At 41.6% G+C, this 20,499-nt stretch overlaps 1 protein-coding gene across 2 annotated transcripts in view; it reads left to right on the top strand.

Moving 5' to 3' along the window:
• LOC145415602 (uncharacterized) overlaps positions 1–20,499 on the top strand; it is a 33,563-nt gene that overhangs the window by 11,343 nt on the left and 1,721 nt on the right. The window contains exons 2-4 of one of the 2 annotated variants that reach the window (XM_080284825.1): positions 1,091–1,273; positions 1,970–2,096; positions 17,180–17,323. In XM_080284825.1, coding sequence (XP_080140951.1) covers positions 1,091–1,273; positions 1,970–2,096; positions 17,180–17,323 — 454 coding nt within the window. Of the gene's footprint in view, positions 1–1,090; positions 1,274–1,969; positions 2,101–17,179; positions 17,324–20,499 lie in introns of both variants that reach the window. The other variant, XM_080284826.1, reaches the window with a different exon arrangement.

Raw genomic sequence — 20,499 nt, 5'->3', positions numbered from 1 at the left:
CCCCCTGTCCCTTTTTACCTCCCCTGTGTGGAAACCGTGAACTTACCATCTCAGAGAAACTCACGTGCGGAGTGTATGGCGCCAGGCCCTGGGTTGTCCCCGAGTGTGAACTACCCCCCCCCCTCCAGTGCTATACACAGTGGACTTTCTCTCCCCCCCACAGTACCAGTGTCGTGCCTCTCTCCCTCCCCCCCCTCTTGTTCTCTTAGTTGTCGTATGTGGCTTCCCCCCCTTCCCCCCTGGACCAGTCTATGTCAATGTATGCCGAAGGTGGCATGTAAGGTATACCCCCAGTAATCAGCCCCCGTGAGAAATCTATACCGCCATAGCATTTCTCCCCCCCCCTCCTCTTCCAGCCCATGTCATGCAAATAGACAATAAGTTCCATATTCTTCGGTTCTATGTCAGGCGCACATAGCAAAAGGGTAGCTAGGATACTGTCTGTGTCATGCGGATGCATATAACTAGCATAGGAGGCCATTCATGTTACGCGAGCATCTACAAGGACCTGAATATACTGCCGACTATGTTACGCATTTTGACATACTGAGATAAATGTGATTGTACTTGCCATATACCTGAGGACAGAGCACACCTGTAGTATTGTATGGGCCATATGTGTAACACTGTGTGGGAATCGCCCTGTACAAGAAAAAGTAGAGTACTGTGTATTGGTCAAACTCTCTGAACTAGGTAGAGACATTTAGTGTATGGACTAGCCTTCTGAGCCATCTTGTTATTTTGTATCACGTAGGTTTTGATCACAGATTGTGGTGTGTAATTGGTTATTGTTAATATATAAGTGTGTCTTTGACCAGTTGTGTTTGGACTTTCCTTCCTTGCCTGTGACTGACCCGGTCGAGAACAAAGAACCCAAGGTTGCACCATACCTGCACCCGAGAAGTCGGGACTCAGAATACGCTGCATAACAGTGCTGATATCAGCCAATTTCTTTCTGCTGAAAGCCAGTCACTGCAGCCTGGGTTTACACAGAGATATCTCGACATTGCTACGATATTTTTAATCATTATCTCTAATATCAAGGTCAAGAGAACTCTTGACCTTGCCTAAAATGTTCCTATTGTCACAGGTCAGCGCATCCACACACTGGAGGTTGGCAACTCTCGGTACTTCATCTCCAACGCCTCGCCGTACTCCCCGCAGCTCAACTGGTTCCTGGCCTACCAGTACTGTCGCACCATCGGCATGGAGCTGCTCACTTTCGAGCGGCTGGAGGAGGTCGAAACTTTACACAGCTTCTTTAGCCAGAACAGTTGAGTCAGCCATGTATTACATATTTTCAGTCCTAAGACAACATGATTCAAACAGCAAATGAGAAGAAACCAATGATTCATACACAATATTCTACCAAATCTTTCATTTCATCAAGAATTTCAAATAAGCACAATAAAATTTATTAATGAAAAGCACACGCATGAGAGGTCTCAGTCTTACTCTTCACCACATCAGCCCTACTCTAACCCAGTCTAACTAAACTCATGGTAATTTAACCTATCCATAAATACTGTAACTCAATCATACCTTATTAGAGACCCTATGGGTCTCTATACATTATGAAGCCTAACCCAACCGAACCAAACCTAACTAAACCAACTTCACCAAACCCAGAGCTATGCAACTCCACCTATCACATTCCAAATCATGCCAACCTTACCTATGCAAAGCTAACAAAATCCAACTCAGTCCAACCTAAACGAACCCAACCTACTCCGGCCCATTCCTACCTAAACCATCCTAACCAAAGCTAACCCAATTCAACCTAGAGCAAAGTAACCTAACTTAACCTGACCTGACCCAACCCAACCAAACCTGACCTAACATAACCCACCCTATCTCAACCCAGTCCTGTTCCTAACCTAATCTAACAGAACCCAATCCAGTCCTACTTATCATCCTAATCCATTCGATAACCTAACCTCAACTAAGCTAACCTGACTCCCATGCCCAGGTTACGGTAACAGCGAGTACTGGACGAGTGGCAACCAGCTTGGGTCGAACATGTGGATCTGGATGAGCAGTGGTCAGCCCTTCAACACCACTTTCAGTTTCTGGCCTGCTGCTGGACCACCACTCACGTTAGTCTCATCCAATGACCGTTGGCTTCCCTCATACAACCATTCATCATAACTTATTCATGTTAACTTTTCTGCTGTTTATATACATACATACATACACACACACACACACACACATATATATATATATATATATATATACTTATATGTAAACATCATCATCATCCGGACCTCCTTTCCCACCCTAAGGCAGGGTGAGAAGTAGCAATGTCCACACAGCCCAAATTTGCCCAATCCAATAGGCCACGCTTCCATTCATCATTCACGTCCCCGGAATCCTGGCTCTATCAGATACGCCAAAAACATTCACCATGTTCTGTAGCTTCACATAAACATATCTGTGTGTGTGTGTGTGTGTGTGTGTGTGTGTGTGTGTGTGTGTGTGTGTGTGTGTGTGTGTGTGTGTGTGTGTGTGTGTGTGTGTGTGTGTGTGTGTGTGTGTGTGTTCTTACCTAATTGTATCTTTACAGGAATGAGTCAAGCTCGTACTGTCTCATGTCTTAAACCATTTTTATCATACACATCCTTAAATATATGATCTGTTTTGGCACATACCATTTCATTCAGTAGTGCATTCCACTGATCAATTGCCCTATTTGGGAAACAAAATTTCCTTACATCTTTATTGCCTCTCTTTTTATGCAGTTATTTTGCAGTATCCTCTTGCTGGTAATCATTTATGTCTATTTTCTCCTTCCCTGATATGCATTTACATAGCATAATCACGTCTCCTCTTTTCCTTCTCTCCTGTAGTGTAGGCAGATACAGTTTTTCCAGTCTTTCTTCGTAGCTTAGATCCCTTAAGCTTGGTACCCATCTTGTAACGGCCCTCTGAACTTTTTCAATCTTATCTATGTGTTTATTGAGATGAGGACTCCACACTACTGATGCATACTCCAGGGTTTATATGATGAATGATGTTATTATCTTCCTTAGCATGTCTTCATTTATGTATGTGAATGCTACTCTCTTAACTGCAAGTAGTGTATAAACGTTCCATACCTTATCACCGATGTGGTCATCCGGAGATAGTCTGTTATTGATAATCACATCTAGGTCCTTCTCTTTTTCTGATGTGTTAGGGCTTTACTTCCTAACTTATAATCCCAATCTGGTCTTTTTCCACTTTTACCAAACTTGATTACTTGACACTTGTCCACATTGAATTCCATTTGCCATGTATTGCTCCATTCATGAAGTTTATTTAATTCTTCTTGTAGCTCTTTACAAGAGTCTGTGTTAGTAATTCTCCTTTGTATTTGTGCATCATCAGCAAACATATTTAGATAGCTTTCATTTCGTATGTTACTGTCTATATCATTTATATACACTAAAAACATAATTGGTGCCAGCACTGAGCCCTGTGGAACAACACTAGTCACTTCCCTCCATGATGAGTAATTTCCCCTTAGTACTGTTCTCATTTCTCTTTTTTTGAGAAAATCTTGCATCCAACAATACAGTTTGCCTCAGATTCCTCCTTGATGGTACAGTTTCCATAAAAGTCTTTGGTGCGGTACTCTGTCAAATGCTTTCTTGAAATCTAAATAGATACTGTCCACCCATCCTTCTCTGTTCTGTAATATTTCTGTTACTCTATCATAGTAGCTCAACAAATTAGTAACACATGATTTTCCCTTTCTGAAACCAAACTGTCTTTCTGTTATCATAATGTGTTCTTCTAGATGATTTACCTAAACTCTTCTTGAAATCTAAATAGATACTGTCCACCCATCCTTCTCTGTTCTGTAATATTTCTGTTACCCTATCATAGTAGCTCAACAAATTAGTAACACATGATTTTCCCTTTCTGAAACCAAACTGTCTTTCTGTTATCACATTATGTTCTTCTAGATGATTTACCCAAACTCTTCTTGTCAGCTTTTCTAATACCTTTCACTGGTTAATGATACTGGTCGGTAGTTGAGTGGATTCTGTCTATTTCCCTACTTGAATAAGGGAACAATGTTTGCTTTCTTCCAAACATCAGGTAGTTTACCCTGTCCCAAGGATTCCTTGAAAATTAAAGATATTGGTTTACTTAACTCTTTTGAACATTCATGTAGCACCCAACATGAAATTTCATCAGGACCATTTGCTTTTCCTTTGTCTAATTTACTTAACTCCCCCTGTATTTCTTTTTCTGATATTTGTATATCTGGTAGTATGTGTGAGCATGCATGTTCCATATCATCCCTCTCAAAATTATTTTCTTCTGTAAAAACTGATTGGAAATTCTTACTTACTGTTTCACAAATATCTTTCTCTTGTGTATAGGCAATCCCCTCATCTGTAATGGATTGTATTTTATCTTTTACTTTGGTTTTGCTTCGGATGTAGCTGTAAATTAGTTTCGGTTGATCACTACTTTCATTTATGATGTCCTCCTCAAACTGTTTTTGGGCTTCCCTCCTCATTCTTGTAATATTGTTTCTTGCCTGTTTATAGCTGTTATATGCCCTTTCACTATTGTGTCTTCTGTATCTGTTCCACAACAAATCTCTTTTTTTCTTTTGATTTTTTGCATTCTGTATTAAACCACTTCTTTATTTTCTTTTCTGCTTCTTTGTGCTGTGGGATGTACTTCTGGACTCCTGTTTCATAAAGTTCACAGCATATTCTATATATAACATTTAAACCTTGTCCTCTAAGCTCTTTTTCCCAATCTATTTCTAAGAAGTATTTCTTTAGGTCATGACAGTTGCCTTTTTTGTAGTTAAGGGTCTTGTTGTAACTTTCATTACTATTAACTATGTCATATGCAATCTTGAAGTTGTAATTTAATACTGCGTGGTCACTTTTGCCGAATGGAGGGTGATACATTATATTGTCAATATCATTTTCTTGCCTAATAAATATAAGATCTAGTGTCATGTCCTCTTTTTCTGGTGCTTTCTTTCACATGTTGTGTTAGGAAAAACTCCTGCACAAGGTCCAGGAGCTTCTAGTCCCAACAGCTTTCCTGGCTTTTTATATCTAGAGTATTCCAATTTATATTTGTATTGAAATCTCCAGTTCGTATAATTCTTTCAGATTTCTCCTCCATTCTAAGTAGTAATGCTCTTAAACTCTGAATTGTTTTCTCTGCCAGGTCTTCATATTCGCCTTTTTCCCAAATGTTTGGTCTGGGTGTGCATGTATTTGCCACAGTTACCTTCCCTTCAGACGTACTAATCTCTACTGCAATCAGTTCTACCTGTGAGGATACATCTAGTTCTATTTCCTTGATCTGCAGATTTTTCTTTGTTAATATTATAATTGCTCCTCCTTTTTTTAAGTTCCTATCTCTTCTCCATATACTGTATTCCTCTAGGTTTAGTGTATCATTTGATATCCTTGATGTTAATTTTGTTTCAGTTTGGCAAACAATATGTGGTTCCTTTTCTTTGATATAATCATTCATTCGTTTCATTTTTAAAGGCTCCAACATGCTTGCACGTGTCGGCGTTGGTCACCTAATGGTGGCTTTCCACGCTGCACGATCCGTTGCAGCCTCCCTGTTCAGTCCCTTAACCATGAGGTCACACTTAATGACCTCATCCCATGTCTTTCTCGGTCTACCTCTCATAACCCCACCCCCAATATTAACACTTCTCACTTCCTCACCCAATTATCATCCCTCATCCTCTCCACATGTCCAAACCATCTCAATCTACCTCTCCTCATCACAACACCAATACACTCCAGTCCCATCTGACCTCTCAACTCTTCCATCATAAACCCATCCCCCACAGACCTTGCACGCAGGGATGCACTACACATCCACCTAATCATTATCATTTCTGTACGTCTGACCCGGCGAATATCCTCCTCCTTTACTGCCCAGGTCTCACTACCATATAGCATTACACTCATAACACATGCTGCATACAAGGATCCCTTAGCACGTAGGAAGAGACCTCTCAATGTCAGAAGAGGCAAGAGCTCCCTGAACTTCTTCCAACCACCTCTCACCCTAGCCACAGAGCTAGCTCCAGCTCCACCTCCAGCACACAACATGTCTCCCAAATAACAAAACTCTTCCACACACTCAAGAGATTCACCAGCAAGTTCAATTCTTTCACACCTGACAATCTCCACCTGCTCTCCCCAACACGCCGTACACATAAAATCAGCATTATCTCGCAGTCTACCTCTGATACCACTACATCTCGTGTACCCATTTATCACAAACACCGCACAAGATAGAATTACTTCCTATGCCCTTGTGGCAAACTGCACATGGCCACTCTCCCTCGTCTTTGACAGTACCGCCAACAACCCTAGATATCATCACTTTTGTTTTATCTGCATTTACCCTTAAGCCCTTGTGCCTCATACCATCTCTCCACTTCCTAAACCTACCTCTGCCTCACTTTCATTCTCTGCAATCAACACCAAATCATCAGCATACAACATCTCCCACGGGAGTCCGTTTCTAAAGTCACATGAGAGGGCTTCAAGTACTGTACTATGATAATCAACATGGAACTCAAAACTGACCCCTGATGCACACCAACATTCACGGAAAACTCATCCCTCATATCTCCATTCACTCTTACCTGTGTGCGAGCACCCACATACATAGCCATAACCACCCTAACCAGCCACTCCTCCAAGCCAAGCTTTCTCATTGCCCACTTCACCACCTCTCTAGGGACTCTGTCAAAGGCCTTTTCCAAATCAACAAAAACAAAATAAAGATCCTTTCTCCTACCCATATATTTTTCCTGAAGCTGTCGAACAATGAATATTGCATCAGTGGTCCCCCTACCTGGCATAAACCCAAACTGCATCTTATCAATATTCACTCTTTCTCTAATCATACCATCTAAAACTCTCTCCATTACCTTCATTATCTGATCTAAAAGCTTTATACCTCTATAATTTCCTCTTGCCAGGACATCACCCTTCCCTTTATACACATTTACAATTACACTCTTCAGCCAATCATCTGGGACAACACACTCATAAATAATCCTATTTATCAGGTCAGTGACTAACCTCACCCCTATATCTCCTGAGGCCTCCAACATTTCGGCAGTCAACCCAGACACACCTGCTGCCTTCCCCACCTTCACCATGCCTATTGCCTCACTCACAGTAACAGCATCAATCAAAGGCCAAGGGCCAAACACTGGATCTGCTGGCTCCAAACCTTCCCTGTCCCAGTCAAACTCCTCATTCAACAACCGGCTATAATGCTCTCTCCATGCATCTTTAATATCCTCACTGTTCACCACTACCCTTCCTTCATCATTCTTCACACATTGCTCACCTATAATATCCCGATTATCCCTCTTCATCTGATTTGCCACCTTAAATATCATATTTTTCCTTTCCCCATGATTTAGGTTATCAAGTAAAGTCTCTGTGACTCAGATCTCGCCCTGTATACCTCTCTTCTAGCCCTACGCTTGGCAGCTATGTATTCCTCCTTGCTACCACCCTTCTTCCATTCCCAGGAAAGCCTTCTTTTCTCCTTAACTGCAGCTTCTACACCCTCATCCCACCACCAAGTTACTTTATGTCTTGGTTGCCCTCTTGTCCAACCGCATGTTACATCAGTAACTCTCAAGAGATTGTTCTTGAGGGCTCTGTACTGTTCATTAACACCTCTGTCTACAGCTCCCTGTTCAGCCACCACTCTCCTCACCTCGCTATAGATGGCATCCCTTACTACTTGGTTTTTCAGCTTCCATACTTTCCTCCTAGGTATATAAGTCCTCTTTTTCATCACTCGTTCTTTAAGCACCATACCACAAATCAATAGCCTGTGCTGCTGCACACATTCCTCACTTCTTATAACTTTAACATCCCTCACTAACCTCCTATCAGCCCTCCTAACCAGAAAATAATCTATCTGACTGCTATTTCCCCGAAACTCATACGTAATTAACCTACTCTCTCTTTTCCTAAAATATGTGTTGCACACAATCATGTCCGTTGCCTCCCCAAACTCGAGTATCCTTTCCCCATCTGCATTCCTTATACCATACACACATCCCCCCTGTACTCCTTCATAACCTTGTGCTACTTCACCTACATGACCATTTAAGTCTCCTCCCAAAACCACTATCTCATCATCCCGCATACCACCTACTACAAGTATTAAATCATCCCAAAATCTCTCTTTCTCTGCTTCATCCAATCCTGCCTGTGGAGCATGTGCCGATATAACTGCAACTATCTTTCTATCAAATAGAATTTCCACTACCAATATCCTATCGCTTACTCTTATAACATATATATTCCACCCAGTTCTCCGCAACCGTCACACCAACATCCCCATATCCGTTTGTCCCCCTCTGCCAAAACAACCTATAGTAACAGTCCTTCCCAACAATCTTTCTGGCTGATCCATCCCTGTACCGGACTTCCCGCAAACACGCCACATCCACCCACCTCCTACTGAATGCCTCAACGACTTCCCCCGCTCTTCCCCTCAAACTTCCCACATTCCATGAACCCACCTCATCTCTTGTAATTTAGATACCCTTCCATCTACATTAGAGTACATCAACTTATCATTTTGTTTACATTCTTATCATGACCTGGGTTTACTACCTATCTCCTTTTTATTCCCTCCTGTTTATGTACCATTTTCGAACCTGCAATCCAATTACTTTGTTAAAAAAAATGTGTTCTTCTCTTCCTCTGATCTGCCCTCATTCTTTGTTTTTGCCTCCTCCCTCTTCTCTTTTAGTAATCCCAGTTCCTCTTGAGTTAGGCATCTTTTTATCCATACATTTTTTAATTCCTCATTTTCTGTAAGTTTTGCATTTTTCAGTATTTCCTCCATAGTGTTTACACACTGGAAGGTTACTTTCAGGGGTCTTGATTTATTTCTCTCATATTTCCCTAGCCTTTTGTGTTCCTCTATGCCTTTACTACAGATTTCCTCTGACACTTCCTTCAATATGTTCATTACATTTGCCATCTCCTTTTTGTCTCTCGAAATCTTGTTTTTTATTTCTTCCTCTTCTATACCAGTGATTACTATAGACTTGTTGATGTCCGCTGAATCTCTGACCAGTTTTGGATTGTTTTGGATTATTTTCTTCACTTCCTTTTTAGTGCTCTTTTTTCAACTCTTGTTTCTAAGTCTTTCTTTACTTCCACCATTTCAGCATATGTGGTTTCCATATCATTTTTGTAGCTTTGCATTGCTTCATTTACCTAGGTTATCTTCTCCTCAATATCACTGCTATGATCTATCAGAGTGCTTGCCTGCCTTATTGTCTCTGTATCATTTCTGAATTCTTCCATAATACTCTCTTGGTTGACAACTGTGCTTGCCATTTCACTAATCTTCCTTCTAAGTGTACCCACCTCAACTGATAATTCATCTATTGTTGTGTCTTTTTTATTAATCTCCTTTACTAAATTTTCATTTTCTTCCTTCTGCATGTGCAACTGCTTTTTAATTTCATCTATTTCACTCTGAAATGCCTTCTCTAATCTGTATACTCGTTCCACCAGTTTATAATGTGTCTCCATTTCCACCAGTTCCTGGTAGAAATCATCATCCTGCTTTCTATCTTTGTCCCTTTTCTTAATTCCTTCCAAAGTTGATTTGCTGAAGATGGTGCTCATCTTCTGGTACTAACTGAAAGCTTCTACTTACAGTTTTGCATTCCTCTTCGTCACAGACTAAACAGTCAACACTGAAACAGCTGATTTGCTTGTTTTGGCACTGCTGCCTACTTCATTGTATTGTTATTGGAACAACACTTTTACTTAAACTTCCTCTTTTATATTAGAACACTATTTAGTTAGACCTAGTACTGAGCTTGACTCTTATAAAGATACTTTTTAGGTACAGCCATTTGAGGGCCAAGATTGACCCGGTGCAGAGCAATGCCAGGCACGTCCTCTCATGGTCGCGTCTAGTGTGTATGTGTGTGTGTACTTGTCTTCATTCTTCTACACCAGACATATCTACTTCATTCTCAGCCCACATAGTTACTCCACGGGCAGGTGCACACGCACACATGCACACACAAATATTCATGCCATCCTCCCTCATGCACTCACTCTTCCTCATGCACTCCATTTTGCCCATATATTCCCTCTCCCTCACTCGGTATTGTCCATATCCTTACTCTTCCTCACACTCATCAAGATCACACACTGCAAACGGGCTGTGTAACAGTAGGTGACGTCCCCAGTGTAGATGAAACCTCATGATTACTGGAGCCTCTGCCTCTCGTTTTGTAGTCCATTCGCTATGCATGATCCTACATTAGCCTCCGATTATATATTTGTACTACATTCTTGCTACCTATGGGTTTTTACTGAGCTTTGACGATACTTTTCGATGAGTTAATGTTTCCTCCCATATCTTCTGCTTACAAGTATTTAACCTTTTTAATTTGATTTTTTAAAAAACATTTTATTGTTAGCTCCAGAATGTTTCATTGAACATAAGATAGATTTTTCAAACTGGAGAAGCTATACTGTATAGCCTACCGCCTTTATTTACCCCTCCAGTTCACAATGTCTCCCTATGCCTAATAAAATCGTCAGGAAGTAATAATATATGGGTATGATCAGTGACACCTGTCACCAATGTGTAGAGGTTGAGAAAAATTTCAAGTTATCAAGGTCAGAACCCGACTTCCTTCACACCAAACTGATGCCGTATTCTCGTGGGCTTAAGAGCCTCCCTAGCACCTCTTCCTTGCCAGTTAATTTCTGATGTCATGTAAATACTGTCTTGTACGTGATCTATGCAGTCTATATTGATACTTAAAATGACATAACTAATGCAAAAGAAAATGTTAAGGTTCAATACACAAAATTCGTGGCTAAGATGTTAGACAATGTGGATGAACTGTTAGCAGGGAGCGTAAACTACAGTAAACGTGGCGTGGAGGAGCTTGATGGGGTTTGAAACCAACACCATACGATATGCCACACTGTTTGAACATTATTAACTCTCTTAGGATCATGTGACGCACATGCAGATGCATAAAACTGTCTGGTGTCTGCTGGAATAAAATACTTTAGTTGTCCTAAAATGAGGCATTAATAGTGACAGTATTAACACTTATAGCATAACAAAATCATCCAGCATTAGCTGAAACAGAATACTAGAGTTGTCCCGGCTACGAGCGGGTTAATGGTATTCGTATTAACATCAGGCTCCTATAACTCATTCTTAAGTGAATAAAATTGTTTGGTGCAAGCTGGAAGAGAATACTGGGGTTGTTTCGATTATGAGAAGGTTAATGGTAACAATATAACACTCAAGCTCCTACAGTCACTCTGCTGAAAAGTTACCAACGATCAAGAAAGGTTAAAATCAGACTCATTACAAAAAAATTGTGAAGCGAGTCAAAATTTCGGTAAAAGTCAAAATACTATACCACGGGGGCGGGGGGAGAATAGCATTTCGCGGTGTCAAGAATACAACAAAATGGACTGCATCATTAAAGAATGATTAATAAGAGACTGTCTTTAAACCTTCACTTAGCAGTCTCTCTTATGCTGAAAATCATCTGGAGGTGGCAAGAATATAACATAAAACATCATCGTATTGGTTAACTCACTGGCCATGTTAACATCAGGTCTTCCCAACAACCCTGGATTCTTTTGTTCATTTCGCACACTAGTTGCGTCTCTACCTCACCCAAGCATGATCGTTATACTTGCTTATTATCACCTGACATGCTCATGATTTCCACTGTATCTCCCCTTCTCCAGTCACCCTCACTCCCTACCTCTCTGTCTCTTTTTTATGTCCACACTTCCATTCTTCCTCCATTCCACTTCCCTCCCTCCCTACCGTCAGCCTACCGCTTTCTTTTCATTCTCATTCCCTCCATCCCTTCAACCTAATGCCCTCTCTCCTTCATTCTACCTCCCAGCTTGTTCTTCAACCCTTCATTCTACCTCCTTCCCTTCCTACATTTGTCTGTCTTCATTCATCCTCCCTCCATTCATAGTTTTATCCTATTGCTCTCCTTCCTTCCTTATCTCATCCTACCTCCTTGCTCGTCAACCCTCCCTCCATCCAGTTTCCCTCTTTCCCTCCATCTTATCTCCCTGTCTCCCTCCCATCATCCTGCCCTCCTCATATATATATATATATATATATATATATACAGGATGGAAGTAATGCAAGTATAAGTGGCTGGGGAATGGCTGGGAGAAGGAGGGAGGTGAGAAGACAGGAAGAAATCAGTAGGATAGAAGTTGTGGAAGCGATGAAGAAAGTTAAATTGGGGAAAGCCCCAGGAATTGATGGAGTGTGTGGTGAAATGCTGAAGCATGGGGGAGAGATAGTAGCAGAATGGATGTGGAAGATGTGCAGATTGGCCTGGGAGGAAGGTAGAGTCCCGGAGGATTGGAAGTCAGGTATAATTATTCCTTTGTACAAAGGAAAAGGGGAAAAAGAAGTGTGTGGTAATCATAGGGGAATTTGTCTCCTTAGTATAATAGCAAAAGTGTATGGTAGGATACTTATTGACAGAGTTAGAGAAAAAACAGAGGAATTAGTTGGAGAAGAACAGGGAGGTTTTACGAAGGGAAGAGATTGTGTAGATCATATATTCATTCTTAGATCTTTAGTGGAAAAGTTTCTAGAGAAGGGAAAGAAGTTGTATGCGGCTTTCATGGATTTGGAGAAAACATATGACAGGGTGGATAGACAAGGACTGTGGAAAGTATTAAGAATATATGGAGTAGATGGAAAGTTGCTGAATGCTGTGAAGAGTATGTATGATAGTGCTAAGGCTGCAGTGCGTGTGGATGGTATACTAAGTGAATTTTTCTCTTTGGAGGTTGGGTTGAAACAGGGATGTGTCATGTCTCCATGGTTGTTCAATCTGTTCATGGATGGGGTAATAAAACAGGTACAAGGTAGGGTAGTGGATGTTGGAGTGGCCCTGGAGAGAGAGGATAGTGTTTGGAAACTCCCTCTACTGTTGTTTGCAGATGATACTGTGTTGTTGAGTGAAGACGAAGGGGAGCTACAAGGCTTGGTGGATGAGTTTGGGAGAGTGTGTAAGAAACGGAATCTAAAGGTGAATGTAGGGAAGAGTAAAGTGATGGTCTTTGAGAGAGGTGAAGTCAGTGAATGTACAGCGAGGTTGGATGGTGAGGAATTGGAAAATGTGAGTACGTTTAAGTACTTGGGTTGTGTGATGAGTAAGGATGGAGGTTTGGAGGGTGAAGTGCTTGAAAGGGTACAGCAGGAAAGAAACATTGCTGGTTCTTTGAAAGTAGTGATAAGAAACAGGGAAGTGAGCGTGGAAGTGAAAAAGTTACTACATGACAGTATTGTGATACCAACTTTAACGTATGGAAGTGAAGCTTGGACATTGTTGGAAGGACACAAGTCAAGAGTGAGATCAGTGGAAATGAGTTATTTAAGAGGAGCCTGTGGAGTCACATGGAGAGACAGGCTGACGAATGAGGATATAAAGGAGCGTTGTGGTGTGGATGTGGATGTGATAGGAAGTATTATGAGGAACACACTTAGGTGGTTTGGCCATGTGGAGAGGATGGAGGGTGAAAGACTGACGAAGAGAGTGTATGTGAGTCAGGTGGAGAGGGGAAGAGGAATGGGGAGGCCGAGGATGAGATGGAGGGATGGGGTGGAGAGGTATTTGAGAGAGGGGGGTGTGAGCTGGGAGCAAGGCAGTGAAATGGCGGGGGACAGGACGACGTGGAGGCGATTTGTTTGTGGCCACCCCAAACGGGATTGAGGCGTCTGGCAATAGATAAATAGATAGATATGTGGCTGGTTAGGGTGGTTATGGCTATGTATGTGGGTGCTCACACCCAGATAAGAGTGAATGGAGATTTGACTGATGAGTTTTCCGTGAATGTTGGTATGCATCAGGGGTCAGTTTTGAGTCCCATGTTGTTTATCATGGTACTTGAAGCCCTTTCAGGTGACTTTAGAAACAGACTCCCGTGGGAGTTGTTGCATGCTGATGATTTGGTGTTGATTGCAGAGAGCGAAAGGGAGGCGGAGGAAAGGTTTAGGAAGTGGAGAGATGGTATGGGGCACAAGGGCTTAAGGGTAAATGCAGATAAAACAAAAGTGATGATATCTAGGGTTGGTGGCGGTACTGTCAAAGACGAGGGAGAGTGGCCATGTGCAGTTTGCCACAAGGGTGTGGGAAGTAATTCCATCTTGTGAGGTGTTTGTGATAAACTGGTGCATTAGAGGTGTAGTGGTATCAGAGGTAGACTACGAGATAATGCTGATTTTATGTGTACAGCGTGTCGGGGAGAGCAGGTGGAGATTGTCAGACGTGAAAGGATTGAACTTGCTGGTGAATCTCTTGAGTGTGTGGAAGAGTTTTGTTATTTGGGAGACATGTTGTGTGCTGGAGGTGGGGCTGGAGCTAGCTCCGTGGCTTTTTTTTTTTTTTTTTTTTGTGAGGAAGAAGGAACCAAAGGCAACGAGCCTGCAAAACTATTCCTTCCAAGAGAAAAACAAAATATAAGAGAGAGCCAAATTCAAGAGCCGATCATTTCCAGATGCCTGGACACACTGCGTTTGAAAAACTGGAGATCATAGGAAGTAGGAAATACAGACAGAGGGAGACAGTTCCAGAGCTGACCTGTTGCATAAATGAAAGACTGGGAGTAACGGTTAACTCTTGCATTAGAGAGTTGGACAGAAAAGGGATGAGAGTTTGCTGCTAGACGGGTGCTACGCGTCCGTCGTAGGGGTGGAGGAATGCATGCAGACAGTTCAGAGGAGCAGTGACCATTGAAGTAGCGATAGAAAAGAGATAAAGATGCAACAGTGCGGCGAAGAGACAAAGGTTGAAGGGAGTCAGTGAGAGGAGTAGAGTTAATGAGGCAAAAAGCCTTTGACTCCACCCTATTGAGAAGAGCTGTATGTGGGGAGCCTCCCCACACATGACAGTTGTACTCTACACAGGGGAGGATAAAACCCCTGTATAGAGTCAACAATTGTGCAGGGGTAAAGAAGGAATGGAGTCGGCTTAGCACACCCAATCTCTTGGAAGCAGATTTTACAAGAGATGTAATATGATCTTTCCAAGACAAGTCCCGAGTAAATGAAACCCCAAGCATGTTCAAGGATGATGCAGGATTAAGCTGAATATTATCAAACATTAGTGGGTATACCTGTGGAAGATTTTGTCGGGTTGATAGGTGCAAAAACTGAGTCTTTGATGCATTAAAAACAACAAGATTATTTTTACCCCACTTAGAGATATGAGCTAAGTCAGACATTAGGTGTGCCATAGCCTCATCCCTTGTTTGTTGAAGTATCTGCTGAGATGGACATTGCGGGAATCGAATGGAAAGGTGAAGGGTGGAGTCATCAGCGTAGGAGTGGATAGGGTTAGATGTACAGCTTAGAAGGTCATTGATGAATAAAAGGAAGAGAATTGGTGATAGGACAGAGCCCTGAGGAACACCACTGTAAATAGATCTAGGAGAAGAACGATGGCCGTCTACAACAGCGGCTATAGAACGACCAGAAAGGAAGCTAGAGATGAAGGCACAGATATAAGGATAGAAACCGTAAGAGGGCAGTTTGGAAATTAAAGATTTATGCCAGACTCGATCGAAAGCCTTTGAGATGTCAAGTGCAATGGCAAAGCTTTCGCCAAAGTCCCGAAAGGAGGATGACCAGGAGTCTGAAAGGTAGGTGAGAAGATCGCCCGGGAAGCAGCCCTGACGGAACCCATACTGGGTGAGAAGTGGTTGGAGGAAGTTCAGGGAGCTCATGCCTCTTCTGACATTGAAAGGACTCTCCCTACGTGCTAAGGGGTCTTTGTATGCAGCATGTGTTAGAAGTGTAATGCTGTAGGGTAGTGGGACCTGGGCAGTGAAGGAGGAGGATATTCGTGGCTCAGACATACAGAAATGACAATGATTAGGTGGATGTGTAGTGCGTCCCTGCGTCCAAGGTCTGGGGGGGCTGGGTTTATGATAGAAGAGTTGAGAGGTAGGATGGGACTGGAGTGTATTGGTGTTGTGATGAGGAGAGGTAGATTGAGATGGTTTGGACACATGGAGAGGATGGGGGATGATAATTGGGCAAGGAAGACGAGAAGTGTTAATATTGGGAGTGGGGTTATGAGGGGTAGACTGAGAAAGACATGGGACGAGGTCATTAAGTGTGACCTCAGGGTTAAGGGACTGAACAGGGACGCTGCAATGGATCGTGCAGCATGGAGAGCCGTCATTAGGTGGCCAAGGCTGACGCATGGAAGCATGTTGGAGCCTTTAAAAATGAAACGATGAAATGATATATATATATATATATATATATATATATATATATATATATATATATATACACACACACACACACATACACACACATCCCATCTGTATCTACTGTACCTTGTCCAATACTGCACCCTCCTTTTCCCACATACTCCCATCTCATTAAGATCTGTAATCATGGTCCACCATTTGTCTACCTCTTATAGGATCTGCCATTCTTCCTTCCTGCTGTCACAAAACTCTTCTTTCTCCATATACACACTCTCCTTCTTTCTTTCTGTTGTTTCTTCATTCTCCATGTCTAATAACAGTTTCATGTAACGTCTCGTGGGATGCAGACTGGCTATCTACCCTTCAATGTTTAGAACTACTGTAGCCTGGCTCTGGGCTCCTGCACCCCACAAGAGACAGTATGTGCTTGGCTGTTGCCACAGTATGAATATTTATCTACTTTTTATTTCTACACACCTCTCGAACTATTCTCATTTAGTATCTTTTAACACCTCTTGATGCCTGGGAGTATAGTGATAGGGAGATCAGTCAGATATGACCATGCCTTCTGTATAATGGTTTGAATCCAAGAGATGACAAATTTTTTTTCATGTATAGTGCGGCCTGTGCTAGCACTTTACATGATGAAAAATTCCACATGACCTAAATGTTCTGCACTGTGGTAATCTTGCCTGAGGCTCCTAACACCCAGAAGAGGCAGTGTAATAAGAGATTAGCTTTTTCTTTCATTATTACTACTCTACATCTAACTCCACTGCCTGTCACTTACTCTAACAGTTACTCCTCTCTCTCTCTCTCTCTCTCTTTCTCTTGCCAATGTGCAATTATCCTCCCTATAAAACAACTCTTGATGACCTGAACAGAAAGTCTGACCAGTCCTGCATGAGCACCCAGGGTCGAGTGTGGACAGCAAAGAACTGTATGGATAGGAAGGCATTTATTTGTGAGCAGACACGGTGCTTCTTCTACAACTACGTCACATCCAACCGGCCATCACGGCAACAGGGGTAAGAGCAAGGTAATGTATTTGTTCTGCAGGCTTTTGTATCACTGGCGACAGTAGGTGGCAGGCTGTTCTAGCCCCACTCCCTTGTCCTATCCTGATCAAATGTTTGCCAACAATGAATTTTGGCTGTAGTTTGGAAGTTGTTACAAAAAAATTTGACGAGAGTAGTATGATGCACAAGACAAAAAAGAAAGAGAAGGATACTCTTTGACATTCAGTAAGAAATGAGAAATCTGAATGACAGGAAACAAGCCTGGCAGAGGACTGTTGGCAAACTTTTGCTCATTGTAGAACTGTACAGTACAGTCAGAGAATCAATAGTCTTTCCAGTTTTGTGTGAAAGGCTATTCATATACAACAAAACATAACCAAAGGCTTAACTGGTCTAATATGTTTCAGATGGTTCATCTTCTGTGCTATGTATTTACCAAACATTATGAAGATACTGTACTTAATTCCCTGACTGTACAACTGGGATGAATTGCACTGGATGTGGATAATTGTAATGGGTGGTAGGGATGGTGAAGGTGGTGATGGGTGCACAGTCAATGGTGAATATTGTGATTATGATGATGATGTATGTCGGGTAAATAATGGAGACAGATTTCAGGGATAAGGGACTGAATAGGGAGGCTACCACAGACTGCAGCGTAGAGAGCCACCATTAGGTGACCATGGATGACACATGTAAGCATGTTGGGGCCTTTATAACTGCTACGAATGATACAGCAATGATGATAACATAATTGTGCTGACAATACTGTAATTAAAAAATAGTAGGAGGCAGAACACAGGAAAAAACTTCAGTTATTTTTTTTTTCTGTAGTGATGATTGTTTGATGGTTGATGGATGATGATGATGTGCTGGAAGTGGATATATTGAACAGTGATGGTAAGTGTGAAACACTTTCTGCTGGTGATGATACAAAAAGAAAAAAAAAAAAAAGAGAGGAAAATGGTTAAAAGGTAAGAAATAAAGAATGTGCTTCTTCTTAAGATTTCCCTCCCAATCACTTTCTCCAATGGTCACTGTACACCAGGTGATCTCATGAGTAATGACAATCCCACTGGATGTGGTCCAAAAGGACTTAAATCAGAGGGATAGTTTGGGTTTTTCACTTACATAATGCTACTCAGGAGCCAGCATTTGGTCACTCTTGCTTTACATGCCTGAATTCTGTAGACTTGGCAAGTCTGACACCTGAAAGATGTGTACTGTCGGTGTAGGGGTTTAATCTCTTCATTGCCATGGTACTGTATGATAAGGAATTTGTGCCTTTATGGGAATACACAGGATCTGCCTGACCATGGCTAAAAATGTTGAGAAGTAGTTTAATTTGGTTTTGCTTTTTGAAGGATACAGCTTAGTATGATTGCACAAAAGCTATGAATTGGTTCTTATACACAAATATATTAAACAAGGCATATATATAAAAAAGTATGGTTGCTCCCACCTGGAGGTTTCTGAATGTCATTCTCTGGGTTAGTTTTGAGAACTTGCTAGGGTTGTAATTGGCCTGGATGTCTTGTTGGATTGTAAATGGGATGGGCTGAATTCCTTCTCAGGGTCTCAATAAGAGAAACTGCCTAGTTTGAGCTATAATTAAGGTGGTTTGGATGCCTTCTGTAACTGAGTTGTAACTGGGATGATTAGGAGGCTCTGACTGGGTCATAAATGACGTGGAAGACATAAGTTATCCTTCACAAAAACTGGTGTAGTAATCTAAAGTAAATTACACAACAAATTAATGCCAGTCGCTGTACTTTGCTATGCCATGAACAATACTGCAATACAGTATTCTTAATGTTAGGGTAGCTTATCAGCTTACAGCTTCACTTGTTATTTGTGGCTTTGCTAGCTTGCAATTTACCAGTTTTGTCTGATAGCTTACGATTAACATTCTGAACTCCAATTTTAGTGCTCTGTAGGTCATGCATGCTGACTTTGTGATAATTGGTACAGTAACTATGAATAAAAACAACTGCATGTCTAACCAGTAATTATGCATGTGAAGCTGTTGCAACTGCCAGTGATGAAAAACTTTGCTTATTTATCAACATCATGTTGTTTCTCTGGTTAAGGATGGTATTGTCTTTCATAAATAATGAATGTTCTTCTTGTGATAAGTGAATATGGAAGGTATTATTATGTCATGAAAGGTACCATGTTTGCTGATGTCTGTTCACTAGTGATCATTACAATTTACTTAAATATACTGTTGTAGGTTATGAAGAGTTTGGGAGGAATCTGAGTGTGAAATGGAGGGAGAGTAAGAAATTGTTTTGGAAGGATGTAAAGAAAGTGAGACAGTGTGAAAGAGGATACAGTAGGGGTGTGAAAGATAGGAATAATAGATTGTTGGTGGAGAAGAGAGAGAAAATGAGATGGAAGGAGCACTTTGAGGATTTGTTGAATATAGAGAGTGAGAGCAGTGCGAGTATAAGTGGTTGGGGAATGGCTGGGAGAAGAAGAGATGAGAGGAGGGAGGAAGAGATCAGTAGGGCAGAAGTAGTTGAAGCAATGAAGAAGATCAAGATGGGAAAGGCCCCAGGAATTGATGGAGTGTGTGGTGAAATGCTGAAGTATTGGGGGTGAGATTGTTGTGGAGTGGATGTGGACATCGTGTAGATTGGCTTGGGAAGAGGGAAGGGTTCCAGAGGACTGGAAATCAGGTATAATTGTTCCTTTATACAAAGGAAAAGGGGAGAGAGAAGTATGTGGTAACCATAGGGGTATTTGCCTTCTTAGTGTGACTGGAAAAATATATGGTAGAATACTTACTGATTGGGTTAGGCATATAACAGAGGAGCCAGTTGGAGAAGAACAAGGTGGATTTAGTAAGGGAAAAGGGTGTGTAGATCAGATATTTGTTCTAAGATGTTTAGCGGAGAAGTATCTAGAGAAGGGAAAGAAATTGTGTGCTGCCTTCATGGACTTTGAGAATGCATATGACAGAGTAGATAGGCAAGGTACAGTATGTGGAAGGTTTTAAAAATATATGGAATGGATGGGAAATTGTTCAGTGCTGTGAAGAGTATGTAAGAGGGAGTTAGGGCTACGATATGGGTGGATGGTGAGCTGAATGAGTTCTTTGATCTAAATGCAAGATTGAAACAGGGATGTGTAATGTCTCCATGGCTGTTTAGTATATTCATGGAAGGGGTTGTAAATTAGGT

Source organism: Coenobita brevimanus, chromosome 103 (genome assembly GCF_032717465.1).
Source record: "Coenobita brevimanus isolate Jiangsu-jjx chromosome 103, ASM3271746v2, whole genome shotgun sequence".
In the NCBI taxonomy this organism is placed as follows: Eukaryota; Metazoa; Arthropoda; class Malacostraca; order Decapoda; family Coenobitidae; genus Coenobita; species Coenobita brevimanus.
This window is presented reverse-complemented; position numbering and strand designations above follow the sequence as displayed.